Source organism: Rhipicephalus sanguineus, chromosome 4, assembly GCF_013339695.2.
Source record: "Rhipicephalus sanguineus isolate Rsan-2018 chromosome 4, BIME_Rsan_1.4, whole genome shotgun sequence".
NCBI classification, from domain to species: domain Eukaryota; kingdom Metazoa; phylum Arthropoda; class Arachnida; order Ixodida; family Ixodidae; genus Rhipicephalus; species Rhipicephalus sanguineus.
In genome coordinates this window covers 138,902,667-138,920,567 of record NC_051179.1, presented here as the reverse complement: position 1 = coordinate 138,920,567, position 17,901 = coordinate 138,902,667, and the positions used below count along the sequence as shown (strand labels likewise).

The following is a 17,901-nucleotide window of genomic DNA, read 5'->3' as shown; positions in this document are numbered from 1 at the left end:
CGAGATAATGTTTTGGGATGTGTGGTACTGGTGTCAGTACATGCCCTTCGGCTTTATGCATACCCCGCCACGGTGGTCTAGTGTTTATGGCGCTCGACTGCTGACCCGAAGGTCGCGGGATCGAATCCCGGCAGCGGCGGCTGCATATTCGATGGAGCCGAAAATGTTTGAGGCCCGTATACTTAAATTTACGTGCACGTTAAAGAACCCCAGGCGGTCAAAATTTTCGAAACCCTCTATTACGGTGTTCCTCATAATCATATCATGGTTTTGGGACGTTAAACCCCAGATAATATTGTTATCGGCTTTATGCATATCTAGCACAAACCTGCACAGTGTTCCAAAGGGAGAGTGTGCTGGGCGTATAAACGCGGTTAAAAGAATATCTGGAAAGTATACGGAGTACTCGTTGCCATACGCTTGTGCCGTCCGCTTTCATGCACTGATTTAAAAAAAGGAAACCAGCGTCGACGCACGTGCACGCAGTATTAAAAAAAAGAAGAAAACTTGCAAATTTGGCCGCTTTTTTCACCTGAAAAGAAATGAAAAACTTCCGTTTCTGCTTCCTGTTTGCTCGAAGTCATCTCTTGGTTGCCTTGGGTAGTGCCATGTGCTACCATTGCTTATTTTTGTACATACCACTGTTCAAGATAGAGCTTTCCTTCTGTAAACTAGGTCCTTATTCTGTGAGAAAGCATCATTGTCATAAAAGGAGGCGTTTTGTTATTTGAGGTTGCCACCTTACTTTTATGCGATCTTACACCACTGATCTTTTGGTTTTGTGGCGTGCGACGGTTTTTGACGTTGTGCGTTCATGAAAGCGAGCGGAAAGCGAGTTGCTCGGTTCGGTGAACATGATAACATCGTCGTGACACCACCCCAGGCAACATTCGAGGTTTTCATGACAAGTCGCGGCGGCAGAACATTCGCAATAGCTTGGCGTATCATACCACTACAGCACGTTGGGCCTGCATTTTTTTCGGGTTCACGCGTAAAGTTCGGTCGCTATGAAGAGGACTTTGCCGGCGACGCATCAAGTCGTGGTCGCCGGATGTCAGGTTCGAGAAAAAATTTTTCACGCCTTCGTGCTGGCTTATCATTCAAGCATTCGTCGTGTACCTCCTGTCCAAAAAAAATTGCCGCGTATCTGCGTGCTTCGCTGCAAATGTCGTCAAAAGACGATAGAGGAGGCGCCGCGTGAGATATGGGCGCCATCTGGCAATACGTCGGGAAACCGGTGGCAGCACCATATCGTCGGCAGAGCGCTTTTTCGTGCCTAGCGTCACATTTTCAGCGCAGCCTAAGAAACACTAGGGCTTTAGAATTATTCATCTATGTATTTTCTTGTAAAGGAACGCACCACCTAATACTTATGTATTGATGTCGCGCCTCAGATATGCATAATATATTTTCGTGATCGACAATGTTCACAAGTATGAACTTAGCTACCAGTTAAAGATGGCTGGGCGGTTAGCAAGTGGTTAAACTGTGGCCGCGTGGCTGAATCGTGTGACAGACAGACAAACAGAAAGACCGACAGACACACAGACAGACCAAAATGTCTGCGTTTAAGTTCCCCAAGAAAGACCATCGTCTTAAAAAAAGAAGCGCTTGGTGACAGTTGCTTACGGCTCTGGTAAGTGCAGTGAAGTAGGCGTTGAAGCTATCGTTGACTTTGAAGAGGGCTCGATCCGAAAACTCCTTGTCATAAACGAAGTATAGTCCTAACCTGATGACATCATCTGAAACAACAAAATATTCGCAGAATTTCAACTTTCGCATATATTGAGCACCCGAAGAAAAGTTTGCGCCCCAGGCACACAATATTTCATTTATGAAGAGCGGACATCTGCCGTGCGTCGGTTAGTGATTTTGCATAGAAAGAGTGAACATGAGAAAATGACGACTGAAGTGAACTTCTAAGAACTTCTGCGTGACGTCACAAGCTGTGTTTACTGCCGGACGGGAGTTACCAATACCGCTCTACAATTACCCCTGCCTTGAGCCAGCCAATTTCACCTTTAGCGCGCAAACCTAAATTTCATTCCACTACCTTCACCTGCCGTTCTCCATTGTGCTTCCCTTGATCGCTACACATTCATATAATAATATTATCTGGGGTTTAACATCCCAAAACCACGATATGATTATGAGAAACGCAGTAGTAGAGGGCTCCGGAAATTTTGACCACCTGGGGTTCTCTAACGTGCACTTAAATCTAAGTACACAGGCCTCAAACATTTTCGCCTGCATTGAAAATGCAGCCACCGCGGCCGGAATTCAATCGGTCGCTACACTTTCGGTCGCTCTAATTCTGAAACCTTTGCCATATGCAGTAAATTATCTGCCGAGCTTATTTTCTCCCCTTATGGCCAACTTCTATACCACCTACCTTGGCTGTCGGCTAAGCAACACGGCTGTCATCATAAATCTTAATGTAAGCGCTAAAGTTCCACCTTACATCGCTGGCTGTGCTGCCCTCAACTTTTCTAAAATTTCTTGACCTCTCATTGTGTTGTTGTAAATCTTTCAGTTTTTGCACTATATATCAGTACAAGTAAAATGCGATGCTTGCACACTTCGTTACGATGCCAGCGGTACGCTAGTGGTCCCGATTTATAATGCCTGGGTGATAAAACGAATTTTTATCCGTTTCTATGTTTTCTTCAGATGATGAGCGTCACGTTTTAGTCTTTGGTATATACCATTACCGCGATGGTCTAGTGGTTATAGTGATTGATTGCTGGCTCGAAGCCCGCGGGATCGAATACCGGCCGCGGCGGCCCTGTTTCAATATAGGCAAAGTGGTAGAGACCTGTTTGCTTTGATTTAGGTTGAAGTACCTCAACGTTGAAGTACCTCAAGTGGCCGATATTACACTACGGCGTCTGTCACTACACTACGGCGTCTGTCATAATCATATCGTGGTTTTTGGATGTAAACCCACAACAAAGATATATTTGTCAATATTTTCTCTCCATAAACGTAATATTTGTATCATTTAAAGGTTGACTGCCAATAACGAATACTCGTTCTCATGCCCGGTAACTCGACAATTTGTTTACCTCATGCACTGAACTTTTTCGGCTAGAGTGTTCAATAGTCTTATAAGATTCATCCCATGCAGATCAATGATTGCAGATTACAGGACACTGTCGTCTGCAAACATTCTGATGACTATTATTCCCCGTTCATATTCTCTTCTATTCATTTCTAGTTTAATACCTTCAACTTCTTTTGAGGAAGCATTGGGTGGAATTCTGTATCTTTACCTGACTTCTTTCATAATCAGCATTCGTCGCTTGTGCGGTGAATCAATGCACGCTTTACGATCGCCTAGGTTACGCAAGGCATCCATGACTGCGGGTACATCTAGAAAGCGAAACATGTTCTTCCACCAGTTTGTAAGAATAGTTAAGCCAGTAAGAAGACCAGTAACAGATGAAAAAAGCATCACAGATGACGACAGTTCGTACTAGTTCGGGTTTCGAACGCGCACCCGTCGTCTCTGCAGAGCGGTCGCTCTGCCATGAGCTAACCATGAGATTAGCCTATCGCAGCGCCCTGGCGAGGTAATCTATAACTCGAAAGAAATAATGAATGCGGTAGGCGCATGCATGCACTTCTAGAACTGGTTGTAAGCAAAGCCGCCTCTCCTCTCCCTTGATGACGCACGTTGATCAGTGGCATAAGAATGCTTGTTACGCTCATGGGTGCTTTAAGGGCCCCTAAACCGCCAGCGATAATTTTTAACATTTCAAGTTTGAGTTCATTTCGAGTTCAGAATGCCGTCACCATCAACAACACCGAACGAGGCAGCCCTACGAGTCGCGGGTGTGCCACACATTCCAAGAAACAAACCCTTGTCCTCTCAGGGCCTTTCGGTATCCTCAGCGTTGGCTCTGACGTCACCGTTTGCGTCTGATAATGTCATCGACATAAAGAACCTGTTTGTCTGCTCGGAGGTAAACGCTCTTGCCGCTCTTCCTACTTTCACGGTGAGGAAGAGCACTCGGCCAGGAGAAGGTTCGAGCGGATAACCGGACCGTAGTGAATGCAGGAGCGAAGGCCGCTTTGAGTCATGAAACGCGTGTAACTGCGCTTTTACGACACGGTTTCGAAAAATTCTTGTCGCTACGTGTTGATTATAAACTCATGGAGAACTGCAGCACCACTACTAAATTTTCTACCTTTGCGCTGTTTAGAGGCGCTTTTACTCACTGGCCATTGCAGCTGTGATCAACGGTTCTTGTGAAGCGGCTGGCTCAAGCAATTAAGCTACTTTATTTTGTCAACCCTCTGGCGTGTGCCACCCTTACACTAATATGAACATGGTTTCCATGCCACCGTTCGTGTTGAAGAGCAAAGGTGCGTAGAAAAAACACAGAAACATGTTCGCATTGTCATAGTTCCCAAATATATTTTTTTTACTATTTAGGTATTTCACGCCGAACGCCCCAGCCTATTCGGTGACCATCTGAAACGCTTAGAAAAGAGAGAGCTGAGCTAGTTGGTGCGTACTCATTCTAGAAGTCTGGGCGTGCAAACACGAACACAAGAAAGAAGTCAAGACACCACAAACGGAGGCTAACAACTGCAGAAGCGCACAACGACGAAAAAAACAAGGCACAAAAACTTATCTGTGCCTACCCAGGCAATAGGCGAACCTATCAATCCGGCACGCGTGGGGGTCTACTTGAAAGATAACGGTTAAAGGGGTGCTCCAACACATTTACAGCGAAAGCTGTTATGAGATCACAACAAGGGCCGTTTTTGGCGCCGTAGTTGTCCACCATCACCGCCGCCACCGCTGGGGTCCGCAGCCACTATCGCTCGAAATAAAAAAAAACACGAAATAAAAGAATATATTCAGGATGGAATGAGGTTCGAACTTGGGCCCTCTGCGTTGGAGCCCAGTATTCTACCTGAGAGCCATGCCGGTGCTTGAAACTGCTTTGCAAAAACACCCTATACAGGCTTCATGGCGGGAAGGAACCACATCAAAATATGACATGTAGCGTGGTGGAAGAGTAAAATAACAACCAAGCGTCGCACAATGCGAATTGCGCAACTAGTCGGTTGTTGAATGCTTCCAACCCATTAAAAAGGGCTCTGGCATAATTCTTCATCGGCAGCAGCCACAGCATCAAGAAGTGCACATAATGGCTTACAAAGGTTTAGCGTGAACCACGATTCTCCGCAGGATGACGAAAATTTATATAGTGGCTGCATCCCTACTTCAAAAAGTTATGATAATTTATAGCGTAGTGGGTTCCTCGCAAGTGCACTTCTATTTGTTGCCAAGGAAGCCCCTTAGGCTTCCATGATCCATTTCCTGAGGGTCTCAATAAAGTTATTTCCCTCTGTCTTTCTCTCTTTCTTTCTCACGTCTACCTATGTTATATAGCGTGGTGGGAGAGTAAAGTAACGACCGAGCGTCACACGATGCGAATTACGTAACTAGTGGGTGGTTTAAAGCTTACAAACCATTACAAATGGATGAGCCATAATTCTTCATCGTCATCAACCTCGCATAAACAAACTGCACGTGATGCCTTACATATGGTACCTCGGTTCTCCGCAGAATGACGAATAATGTCGTGGTGGGTGCTTCCCAACTTCACAAAAATGATGATTTGTGCCGCAGTGGGAACGTTACTAGTTTACTTCGATTAGTAGCCGCAAGAGAGTTTATAACGGGCTCTAGAAATGCCGCACTTGCAGCTTTCTCTGTGACTGTGCTGCGCTTTCCACGCAGACCTGGCGTTTTTTTTTTTTGTTTTTTTTGGCACCGCAGCTGTCCGCCGCCGCCGGTGTCTGTATCCACTATCGTGCGAAATTAGAAAAATTATCTATGTTGGAATGAAGTTCCAACATAGCCCAGTATTCTACCTCAGTGTCATGCTTGTGCTTGAAACTGCTTTGCAAAAAGACCCTATGCAGGCTTCATATCGAGAAGGAACCACATTAACATATGTAATGTAGAGTGGTAGAAAAGTAAAATAACAACCAGGCGTCCCACAACGCGAATTCTGTAACCAGGCTTCACACAATGCGAATTGCGCAACAAGTGGATGTTTGAAGGCTTCCAACTCATTACAAAGGGCTCTGCCATAATTCTTCATGGTCATCAGCCACAGCATCAAAAAAGTGCACATAATGCATTACAGGTGTTTAGCTGGAACCACGGTTCTCCGCAGATTGGCGAAAAATTTCATAGTGGCCGCTTCCCTACTTCAAAAAAATTATGATGATTTATAGCGTAGGGGGTACCTCGAAAGTGCACCAAGGAAACCCATAAGGCTCCCATGATCCATTTCCTCAGGGTCTCAATAAAGGTAATTCCCTCTCGCTCTCTTTCTCACGTTAACATATGTTAAAAAGCGTGGTAGGAAAGTTAAATAACGACCGGGCGTCACAAAACGCGAATTACGTAACTAGTGGGTCGTTTAAAACATCCAACCCATTACAAAGCGCTCAGCCATAATGCTTCAACGTCATCAACCGTCGCATCAACAAAGTGCACATAATGCCTTACAGATGGTACCTCGCTTCTCCGCAGAAGGACGAATAATGTCGTGGTGGGTGCTTCCCAACCTCACAAAAAAGATTATTTATGGTGTGGAGGGTATGTTTCCAGTGTATTTGTAATAGTATCCGCAATATAGTTTATAATGCGCCCTAGAAAGGCAGTTCTTCCAGCTTTCGCTGTGACTGTGCTGCGCTTTCCGGGCAGGCCTGGCGTTTTTTTTTTTTTTTTTTTGCAGCGCCTACATCGCTGCCCACTGCATCAGCGCGTAGTGGCGCTCGCCAGAACTCTTGCGGGCGGAAATTGGGAAGTAGAGCGTAGGCCTATGATTGCATAACTGTAACTTTAGAAGTGATAGCATCGTTGCATCACAACAGGGGTTAATGTTGTATTTCGTTTTTCTTTAGCAAGCTTTTTCACTGAACTCCAAGTAGACGAACGTCCTTAGACTTTTTCAGCTTCAAAACTGCAGCACCGAGAATGGAATGCGCCCGGAACGCCATGGAGCTGGAGGAAACGCACTGGGGACGCTCCAGGCGCCGTTATTTGAGGAAACTGAAGGGAAAAAATTTGCAGCGGCTTAGCTCGGCTATGCCAAGATATACGTAGCGTTAGCTAAGGTTCAGCTGATTATTCTTAGCTTTCTTGGTTGTCAAGCTTCTCAGCTTTTCAGCGCCACTTAGCAGCATTTGAGCTATCCTCCTCCATGGATATACCACACTGGCAAACTCCAGCCAGCCGGCCTGAGAAATGGTTAACCTCCCTGTCCTTCCCTTTTTTTTCCTCCGTCTCCTCTCCGCTATATGTATACCCCAACTGATACGTCTGCGTATGCGCGCAAAATGAGACGCTGTCAAGCGGCTCCGGCGCAGCGTCAGACGGCCACTGCGCAACGGAGGCGTACAGCGGGGCGCGTGCCGGCGCCACTGCGTCTGCCACGGCTATGACGTCGCTCCTCTGGAATGCGCAGACCGGCGAAGCGCGCTTCGGCGGCGGCCTGGTGCGCCAGCGATCTGCCTCGTTTCGCAAGTGCGGTTCACTCTTCAAGCACCACATCATCATCCCAACGTCATCATTACGTTGGAAAGAACGGGCAGAATGGCATGCAAGCTTCCCGTACGTAAGAGCTGTTAGCTTATTTCATTAGGGCGCTCTCAAACGTCACAGAGCGAGTGAAATATGGTCACGCGACCCCGTGAAGATTGAGTTGAGGGTAGGCGTCCTTTTTATTGTATTTTGAATTTTCTAGGCTGAATAACTTCGGACTGCCTGCCTTTATCGTTGCCGTTCTTGCTGCACTAATCTCTACAGCCCTCAGTCGATGCAACCCGCAAGTAAAAAATGTAAAACAACGAGGTCTCGAAAAGTTTTGGAGGGCCCCTTTAAGGCATTTGATTTCTTCTTTATGCAAGTTAATGAAGCATTAGACGGGTTTCTTCATTTCTGTGCTTTTACAAATTTGTGCATTAGTCGAATTTGGCGTGAACGTGCACTCTCTACAATGTAAAGATTGACTAGAAGGTGAGCATCCGGTTAGAGATAGCTTATGTTCGAATAGTCTCCGGTTAACACAGCAGCCCGTCTGTCCTACGTAGAAGCAGCCGCAGTTGAAAGGAACATTATACGCCACACCTGTACGGCAATCATTGAATTTGTTGGTGAGTTTTGTGAGACAAATGTCAGTCCGCTCCTCATCTATTACTTGCTAGTTCTTTCTTTACACATGTTCTACCTAGCTTATTGGCAGCCGTGAAAACAACATTAACGCCGTATCTACTTCCTACTTTCTTTAGCCTGTGAGATACGAAATGAATGTAAGGAATACAAACGACACGTATTTTCCTATCGCTTTCTGCAATCATGATCGGACTTACCAAAACGGACTTCTTTAAATATTCAGTGACAGTGCCCACTGCAACGCCAGGATAACCTACGTTTAAAAGACGCGTAGCATCTTCGCTAATGCTGGCACTCACAACATTGTGCTCACAAGACTTGGTGAGGGCAGACTTAAGGCAAGGCATGGCTATAGACGAGGCAACCTAAAGTTTCGACCGGGCTGCAGAAATTAGGCGCCTTTTCCTCTTCAAACCACTACCACCACCACCTAAAGTTTGCGCGCGCGACGCCAGCGTTGAGTGCTCCCCTGGTGGGCCGATGAAAATGGCGAAGGTCGTCGGTTCGCCCGCGGAAGCGACTGCGCGCTGCCGCGCGCGCGTTTTCGGCGGAGCGCGTGCTGCCAGTGATTGCGTTTCCAAATTGCAAAGAAAGCCACGTCATCTGCCCTTCTGCAGTTCAGCCCAGAAGTCGTTTACCAAAAGTCGTTTAACTTTGGCTGGCATCAATTAGTCCATGCTGGTTGTGTCATTTATAAACGCTTCTCTGATATGCAAAAACGTTTTTTAAGCAAAGTGACTAAGTTGCCTTTTTTGAGTTTATTTTCATATCGAGGCTGCAGAAGTACTCGTCATAAATGTTCTGCGCGATCATGCTGCCATTTTTTCTCACTATTCTAACAGCATGGAGCACTCATTTATTTTAAACCTTTCATTTTCTCAACCATCTGGGCATTACCGTAACCAAAAGGGTGGCTTTGTTGGCCAGTCTCTTGACAAACGTGCTCTACACCATCTCCACCGAACCCGCGACGTGGTGTTAAATACAACGCGACAACAAGCGCAGCGCGAGGTTAGGGCGCAAGCACGTTCGTATGAGCACCGCGAGCAAAACACGCGCACTGCTGAGCTCAACACGGCGCGAGAGGGAACCCTCGCACAAGCACCTTGGAGAGCGCATGCGTAGCGCGAGCAGAAAACGAGAGGTCGAGAGAGAGAGAAAGCACGCGCGCTCGTGCAGCGAGACAGAATACAGCCGCAATGTAAAGAAACGGGCAGCGGAGCGCCGTGCGCGACCGCATAACGAGATTTCCGTAAAGGGGGGCGCTCTTCAGAAAGGCGGATCAGCGCCCACTGGCCTAGGTTTTCTCGTGTATACCGTTTCTTACAAGCTAAGGATGATTCGACGAAAAGTCGAACCGCCGTTTTGACGATCAAAGGGAATACTGCCAGCATACGTGCTTCTTTTGAAACGTTAAAGAAATATCTAGAAATTGTATACCATTATTCTGTGGCAATTCTTTAGTAAAGCTTCGCCCTTCTCTATTTAAATCAGATATTTCGCTCACTGAGGTAACCACAGATTCAAAGTCCTTACCACTACAAATAAATCAAGTGATCGTCCCTGTACCGAAAAGCCTTAATACTATATTACCTAAGGTGTGCTTTAAACGTCTGTCGATCTTGGTAAGGTATAAATCACTAAGAATCGCAGCAACCATAGAATCAATGCAAATTCCTGATTTCTTCGCATAAACGCTTTCCTTCCAACCTGCCAGCGTCGACTTTAAGAAAAAAGAAAGGTTTCTAGAAAAGCCCCCATAGACACACCACACTTGTCAGTGAAAACCGTTTCCTGCAATTATTCATTAATGCATTCTTTAACACATGGTAAGAGCCCTTCAAGCGGCAAGGAGTATTATAGGTCTTCAATATCCATATAAAAACTTTACAACCATTAGGATTCTCCTCTGACGGAAACTGAACGAGCACCTTAAAATTACGCATACAAAAAGGGTCTGAAAAGCTCAGAGGCTAAGCAGTTCTGCAAGCAGCTATATGCAACGAAGTGCCAGGTGCGTTTTTCTGAAACAATTGCTGAAAAAGGAATCTCGTTCGTGTGTGTTTTCGCTGAAAAAATTTCTAGTGCGCCATTTTGCATTCTAGACAATAAAAGTTATCCTCTCGAGAATATGTCTTAGGAAAAGGTCAAGAGCAGGTTGCCTAACTGCCGAAGTTTAAGTTTTACCGTCCTAAATTTTTTTACGGTTATTAACGCTTTTTCTGAGAACATGCTGTGCGGCATAATAACGAAATACCCTTTCTTATGTCAAATTACTGGCCTGAGTTTCTTTTACACACAATAATAAACGAAAGGTCGGATAGCAGCATAACTGTTTCATGGATATTAGATCTCGATAATAGCAACGCACTCTGAAATGCAGTGCGAGAGATCCTCTTGAGAGACTGGTTTAGTGATAGTACGCGGCAGACTTAAAACGTCCATTGGCTTGAGGTGCGCCTTTGCAGTTAGTCGGCGTTTGTGGTGTCTTGACTTCTTTCTTGTGTCCGTGTTCGCACGCCCAGTCTTTTATAATGAACACATCAAGCATACTCGACAAGAAATCGCACTGATATATTGCATTGAAAACAGTGCAACTCGATAATATTTCACAGAGACAAAAGTTTTTTGTCATACGGGAGCCTTCTGGACTTCGCAGAATAAATTCTGCGTGATGTTTCAGAAAATTTCTCATCAGAGTACCGTTTCATACTTAAACATCAAATTTAGTTTACATCTTTAACAAAGACGTTTGTGTAAGGTGTACAATGCTCGATAATATTGCTGCAATGTTTCTGCCATATACGCCTCCATAAATGTTACAATAATGTTCTATATTGCCGCTTTTCTCCCTCGTAATATTGCGCTATGAATGAATATCTGAGCGATCAATACTTACTCTGCGGAAGGTATATTTTGAGCTAAAATATTTTTAGACCAGTAAGCTTTGTAAATATAACGAGAAAAATTCAAGAATTTGAGAAATAATTAATCTTGATCTACATTCAGACGCCATTTACACCACGTGCTGCTCAAATAAAAAAGAACAGCTTCATGCCTCAAACGTAAGCAACTAGACAGTTCTCTCGCGAGCTTTATGATTGCACTTTTTTTAGGAAGAAAATAATTTTTGAAGTTCCCTATTGACAGCCATGGGGAACTTCAATGAGGAAGCAGCCGTATGAACAAATGAGAAAATAGGCGTGAATTGGGAACTTCAAAAATTATTTTCTTGCTTAAAACTGTATTGATATCACTAGAAACGATATCGCTAGGCTGTCAGTCGTAGAAAATGACACCCCGGAAGCACACTAAATCCAAATAATATTGCAAGCTTCCTTTAAATACTCAAGTAAACTACCGTAAGCATCCCAACAACATTATTTTTATGTTCAACAGCTGACCGGAACTAGTACATTTATATTTAACTAAGATCCGTAAAACTTCCTATGATCATTTTAGGTTCACTTCTGCTCGGTGCATTTGTAATTTACTTTGTTACCCCTTTCTCTCAAATGCAGCAAATTTAATTCATATCCATGGTGAGGTTGTCTTACGAGAGCTGTGGTGTGTTTCACATGTACTTGTTTTACATATACTCTTACATGTACTTGGTGTCGTGGGAAAGGACCCCAAGCCTAAATGGAAATCACCTTGTGGTTCTTGCGTTTCCATCTCCTCTCCGCACGCAGCATCTAGAAATTAGGAGACGTGTTGATGTGTTACATGCATATCAAAAATACAATCTAAGAGAACGCGATAGACGCATTGTACGGTATTATTTGTGTAAGTCGTGCTTAGCAAGCAAGCGAGTGCTTGTCCTGTGTGTACAACCTTCCGCATTTATTAGTGTAGCGCTGCGTATATCCTACCATGGAAATATACCAACTGAAAGAAATGTTTTAGCTACTGAATGACGGAACGAAAGAAGGAAGGAAGAAAGAAAGCTGTATAATGTCTAGGCTCTGCACAAAAATTGGCCGCGTATCTGCGTGCTTCGCTGCAAATGTCGTCGAAAGACGATAGAGGAGCGCTGCGCTTGAGTTACTGTATATGCTACCTTTGGGTAGCGGAATTGCGCATAGGTCTGGCTAGCAACCATGGCTATGTCGCGAAAACTCACTCCATTTTTGCAGGCGACATGCCTACCGGGTCACCGGTCGACATGTTTCGCGTGTCTAAGACCGGTGATTTACTTTAATTTGAACGACTAGTGTCAGTCCAGTTCGCTGCAGCGGCGCCATCGAGAAATACAGAAATTCGCCCGAGCGTCCGCTTCTCCGCAACGCATGGGTGCTAGCGGCATTTGGAAGACAGATGCGCAACTCTGCTACCTAAAAGTTGGATATGCAGTAACTCTACACTGCGTGAGATATGGGCGCAATTTGGCAATACGTCAAGATACGAGCTTGTGCAGAGGGCACGGAGGAGGAAAGTTCTTTCATTCTTCCGTGGCAGAGGGCTTTCGTAGGACTTTCGTCGCATTTTCAGCGTCGCTTAAGAAACTAGGGTCTTTAGAATTACGTATCTATGTATTTTCAATTAAAGGAACACACCACCTAATACTTACCTAGTGATTTTGCGCCTCAGATATGCGTAATATCTAATTTTTGATCGACAACGTTCACAAGTATGAACAGCCGTACCAGTTCAAGATGGGTGGGTGGTTAACTTTGGCCGGGTGGGAATATCGGGTGACAGACAGACAAACAGAAACCCAGACAGACAGACCAAAATTCCTGCGCTTATGTTCCCTAAGAAAGGGAAATAAACGCAGAGATTTTGGTCTGTCTGTCTGTCTGTCTGTCTGTTTGTTTGTCACCCGAATCAGCCACCCGGCCAAAGTTGAACCACTTGCATACCGCCACCCATCTTGACCTGGTACGGCTATTCATACTTGTGAACGTTGCCTATCAAAGAGAGAGAGAGAGAATTTATTTACAGAAAGGCAGAGAGGTCGGCCTGAGCTATAGTTTGCTCTGGCCTGCTACTCTACACTGGGGAGGGGGGACAGGGGAGCGAAAGAGTGATGAATGACGATGGTAAGGTAGGGAGATGAGAATATAGTTCGTGACGCTGGGGCAAATCTAAAGACGTGCATCCAGTCCAGTGGCTTGTGATCTCATCGATTGGGCAGTATCATAGTAGGCCTTTAACCGATGAGGTTGTGTTAGGTCCTTGGCCTGACGTCAGCCTATCAAAAATATTACGCATATCTGAGGCGCAACATCACTATGTAAGTATTAAGTGGTGTGTTCCTTTATTAGAAAATACATAGATACGTAATTCTAAAGACCCTAGTTTCTTAATTTGCGCTGAAAATGCGACGCGCGACGAAAACCCTCTGCCACGGAGGAAGGAAAGAACTTTCATCCTCTGTGCCCTCTGCACAAGCTTGCTTCCCGACGTATAGCCAGATGGCGCCCATATCTCACGCAGCGTAGAGTTACTGCATATGCTACCTTTAGGTAGCATATGCAGTACCTTTAGGTAGCATATTAACAGTTACTTTAGGTAGCATAGTAACAGTTACTCTATATGCTACCTTTAGGTAGCATATACAGTAACTCTAACGCAGCGCTCCTCTATCGCCTTTCGACGGCATTTGCAGCGAAGCACGCAGATACCCGGCCAATTTTTTTATTTCTCAAGCACTGTGAGCCTTCTTACCAGGAATTAAGCAGGAGTAAAATATTGATCAATCACTAAAGAGAAACCATATACTTACTATTGTATTGCTGTAGAACTACATTAGAAACGACGGAGAAATTGATATTCAAGATATAACGAATATTAAATGCGAAGCATTTCTTGACAAACTTCTGTGACTCTGAATCTATCTATCTATCTATCTATCTATCTATCTATCTATCTATCTATCTATCTATCTATCTATCTATCTATCTATCTATCTATCTATCTATCTATCTATCTATCTATCTGTCTGCCTGTCTGTCTGTCTGTCTGTCTGTCTGTCTGTCTGTCTGTCTGTCTGTCTGTCTGTCTGTCTGTCTGTCTATCTATCTATCTATCTATCTATCTATCTATCTATCTATCTATCTATCTATCTATCTATCTATCTATCTATCTAGCCGCCTACGACTTTGTGCTCTCCTGGCCATTTCGTTAATGGCATGTAAAACAAAATTGGTATGACATAACACGACCGTATTACGAACAGAAATGACAGGTCCTAACATGAAAACCGTGACATGCATGCCATGAACAGCATGATTCACATGCCACGGTCTTGAGGCTCTTGCGGCCGTTTTGTTAATTTGATATATACCAAAATTAGTATGGCGTGACAAAAGTGCATGACGAACATAAGTGACAGGTCTCAAAGTGCAAGTCATGACACGCTTGCCATGTGCAGCATGATTTACATTACATGGTCGCGGGGCGCTCGTGGCCGTTTAAGTGAATGAATACATAAGAAAACTGGCATGATGAGACATTTCTGTATGACGAACATAACTGACACGTAGAAACATGAAAATCATGACATGCATGTCATGTACGACATGATTCACATGCCATGCTCATAAAACACTCGCGGCCGTATCGCTGGTTTATATATGCCAAAACTGGTATTGCGCGATGAAACTGTATGATGAATGTAAATCAGAGGTGGTAACGTGAAAATCATGACATGGAAGTCATGTACGACAAGATTTACATGTCAGGCTCATTCTCCGATCGCTGCCGTTTCGCTCGCTTGATATACACCAAAATTGGTATTGCGCGAGGTGACTGTTTGACAAACATAAATGACAGGTGGATACTTGAAAATCATGATATGCTAGTCATGTACGACAAGATTTACAGGCTAGGCTCATGGTGCACTCGCGCCCGTTTCGCTCGCTTGATATACACCAATATTGGTATTGCATGACGTGTGTGTTTGACAAACATAAATGACAGGTGGTGACTTGAAAATCATGATGTACATATAATTTACTACATGATTTACATGCCAGTCTCATTGTCCGTTCACTGCACGTTCGCTCATTTGATATACAGCAAACTTGGTATTGTGTGACACAACTGTATAACGAACGTAAATTAGAGGTGGTAACATGAAAAGCATGACACGCATGTCATGTACGACATGATTTACATGTCAAGCTCATGGTACACTCGCGGCCGTTTGGCTGGCTTGATATACACCAATATTAGTATTGCGGGACGCGACAGTATGGCGACCATAAGTGAGAGGTGGTAACATGAAAATCATGAGATGATTTACAGCCACGCTCAAGGTGCGCTCGCGGCCGTTTCGCTGGCTTGATATACACTAAAATCCGCATAGTGTGGCGTGATTTTATGACGAACACAAATGGCAGGTGGTTACATGAAAATCATGACATGAGTGTCATGTATGGCATGAGTTACATGCCACATTCATGGTGCGCTGATGGCCGTTTTGCTGGCTTGAAATACACTAAGATTGTATTGCGCGACGCGACTGTATGACGCGCGTTAATGAGAGGTGGCAACATGTAAATGATGACATGCATGTCATGTACGCCATGATATACATGACGCGCTCACGGTGATCTCGCGGCCGTTTAGCTGGCTTGATATGTACCCAATTTGGTATTGCGCCACGTGACTGTAGGATGAACATACCTGACAGATGGTAGCATGAAAGTCATGACATGCATGTCTAGCATGCCACGCCGATAGTGCGCTCGCGGGCGGTTCGCTCGCTGGATATGCACCAAAATTGGCATTTCACGACGGGACTGTATGACCAACATAAATGACAGGACCTAACATGAGAACCATGACATCTATGCCATGTACATGTACGGTATGATTTACATGACACTGTGATGGTGCGCTTCTGGCCGTTTTGTTAACTGGATATATATAAAAATTGGTATGGCACGACACGAGTGCGCGATGGACATAAATGAAAGGTTATACCTTGTATATTCCAGAATATACGTTTTATTAGCAAGGTATAAACCTTATTGTACATGCATGCATGCATGGCAAACATGCGATATATAGAGAACTAGATACCGTTGCATGAATGACTCCACTTGCCTCAAACACAAACAAGGCGATGTAGCAGCTCTTTAACTGCTGAATCGCATTACATCGATTTCCACAGGCGTGTGATATGCCGTACATTTTCTATGACGTCTCCTTTGCACTTTGACAGCAATGCAAATAACTTTATCATTATTTATTACTGTTAGTATTTTTAATATTATACAAGTCTTTTTATTACTATACCTATAATTATCATTTCTATTGTAATATTTTGTATTACTACTGATCTAAACATTTTTTAGTGAAAGAACCAGCACAGCAGCTTTATGGTTCATGCGCAAATGCACAGAACACTGCTGCAATCATTTAATCCGTGCCGATGTTGACACGTAAGTCGTTCAGTTCGACAACCGTGTGCAGCAAACATTTAGGCACGCTACGTCTTCGTGAAAAGTTTTTAAAATTCTTGGGGCGGTATGAGTGTGTCGAGCGTTCGGTATCTAGTAAAATGCACGCACTTTTATTTGTGCTTAATCAATTATGATACAGTAAATATGAAGAATTCAGTTCATCTTTGTAACGCCTGATGGATTGTGTTTGAATAGTGTGGCTTCTGGAGCAAATTATGGAGAAGGGTGCAGCTGCGCGACTTCAAAATAAGTCTAGGTGAAGAACCTTTTGAACTTATCAGACCTAATCATATTAAGTGTGGTAAATGTTGAATAAATGTTTCGTAAGCGGGATCTTTTGTTTCAGGTGAAGCTTTCCCAAATTTTCATCTCGAAAGAAAAGCTCGTGGATTGGCAAATGTGTGTTACAGGCTCATTTCACCGTATTTGTGAAGTGATTATTCCTGCTAAGTAGTCGTGCCTGAACACCTTAAACAGTGTACGTGAATGCGATAAGTGAATGTTAGACATACGCACTGAATAATTAAAGTTGACTGCTTTCTCTACAGCCAGTTTCGATTTCGTTTCCGGAGTCGTGCAGATTTGACCGAGAAGGTTGTCATGTGCTAGCCGCGAAATTGCGGCGCTTTGACGATCGCTAGGGCTTGCTCCTTTACCTTCTACGCTGCATAATCACTTTACCCTAGGGGCAGGAAGCATAAGAGGCAATGTAGCGATTCTGTGCAAGCGCGAAAACGCCTACGTGGTCACCTTCTGGGTCATTACGTTGCAATACGGAACGGGTTCTCGAAACCACACCGAAATTGGCAGTGGGAAAGCTGTTTAATTTTTAAGGGCGCTCTGAGCATTGATAGTACATTTCCCATGCCTTTGATGTCCGAGAAATTAACATACCAAAAGAACACTTTAAACAGTCAGTAATATCGTATGCGCACGTGTCAGCTATTTGGGACATCTCTAGGTAAATGAAAAAAAAAAAACCTGAATAACTTACATGCGTAAATGAGAAAAAGAGCGCCCAAGTACGCTGGCTTCATCTTTGACGTGGTCGATGAACCACCTTTCCTGCAACACAGTAAACGAAGATTGGATGGAACAGTATATCGGATCACCAAATCACCCACGCAGTTAAGAGCAGCATATATGCAGTTAAAACTCGATATACCAAAACCCGATCTTACGTATTTTTCAATCTAACGAAGAGATGTCCATTTCAATGTTGTGAACTGGAATTGACGAAGCTATCATGGTCCTATGCCCGATTTGACGAAGTTTTTCCGG

The 17,901-nt window shown here is 44.2% G+C and overlaps 1 protein-coding gene across 2 annotated transcripts in view; it reads right to left on the bottom strand.

Annotated features, from left to right (window-relative positions):
- The window catches only part of LOC119390743 (uncharacterized), a 490,304-nt gene extending 472,623 nt beyond the window's left edge, over positions 1-17,681 (bottom strand). For both annotated transcript variants that reach the window (XM_049414914.1, XM_037658433.2), the window contains exons 1-3: positions 17,615-17,681; positions 11,860-11,901; positions 1,630-1,742 (exon numbers count right to left, since the gene is read on the bottom strand). In XM_049414914.1, coding sequence (XP_049270871.1) covers positions 1,630-1,742; positions 11,860-11,901; positions 17,615-17,657 — 198 coding nt within the window. In that variant the 5' untranslated portion in view covers positions 17,658-17,681. The remainder of the gene's footprint in view (positions 1-1,629; positions 1,743-11,859; positions 11,902-17,614) is intronic.
- Positions 17,682-17,901: the final 220 nt, after the last annotated feature.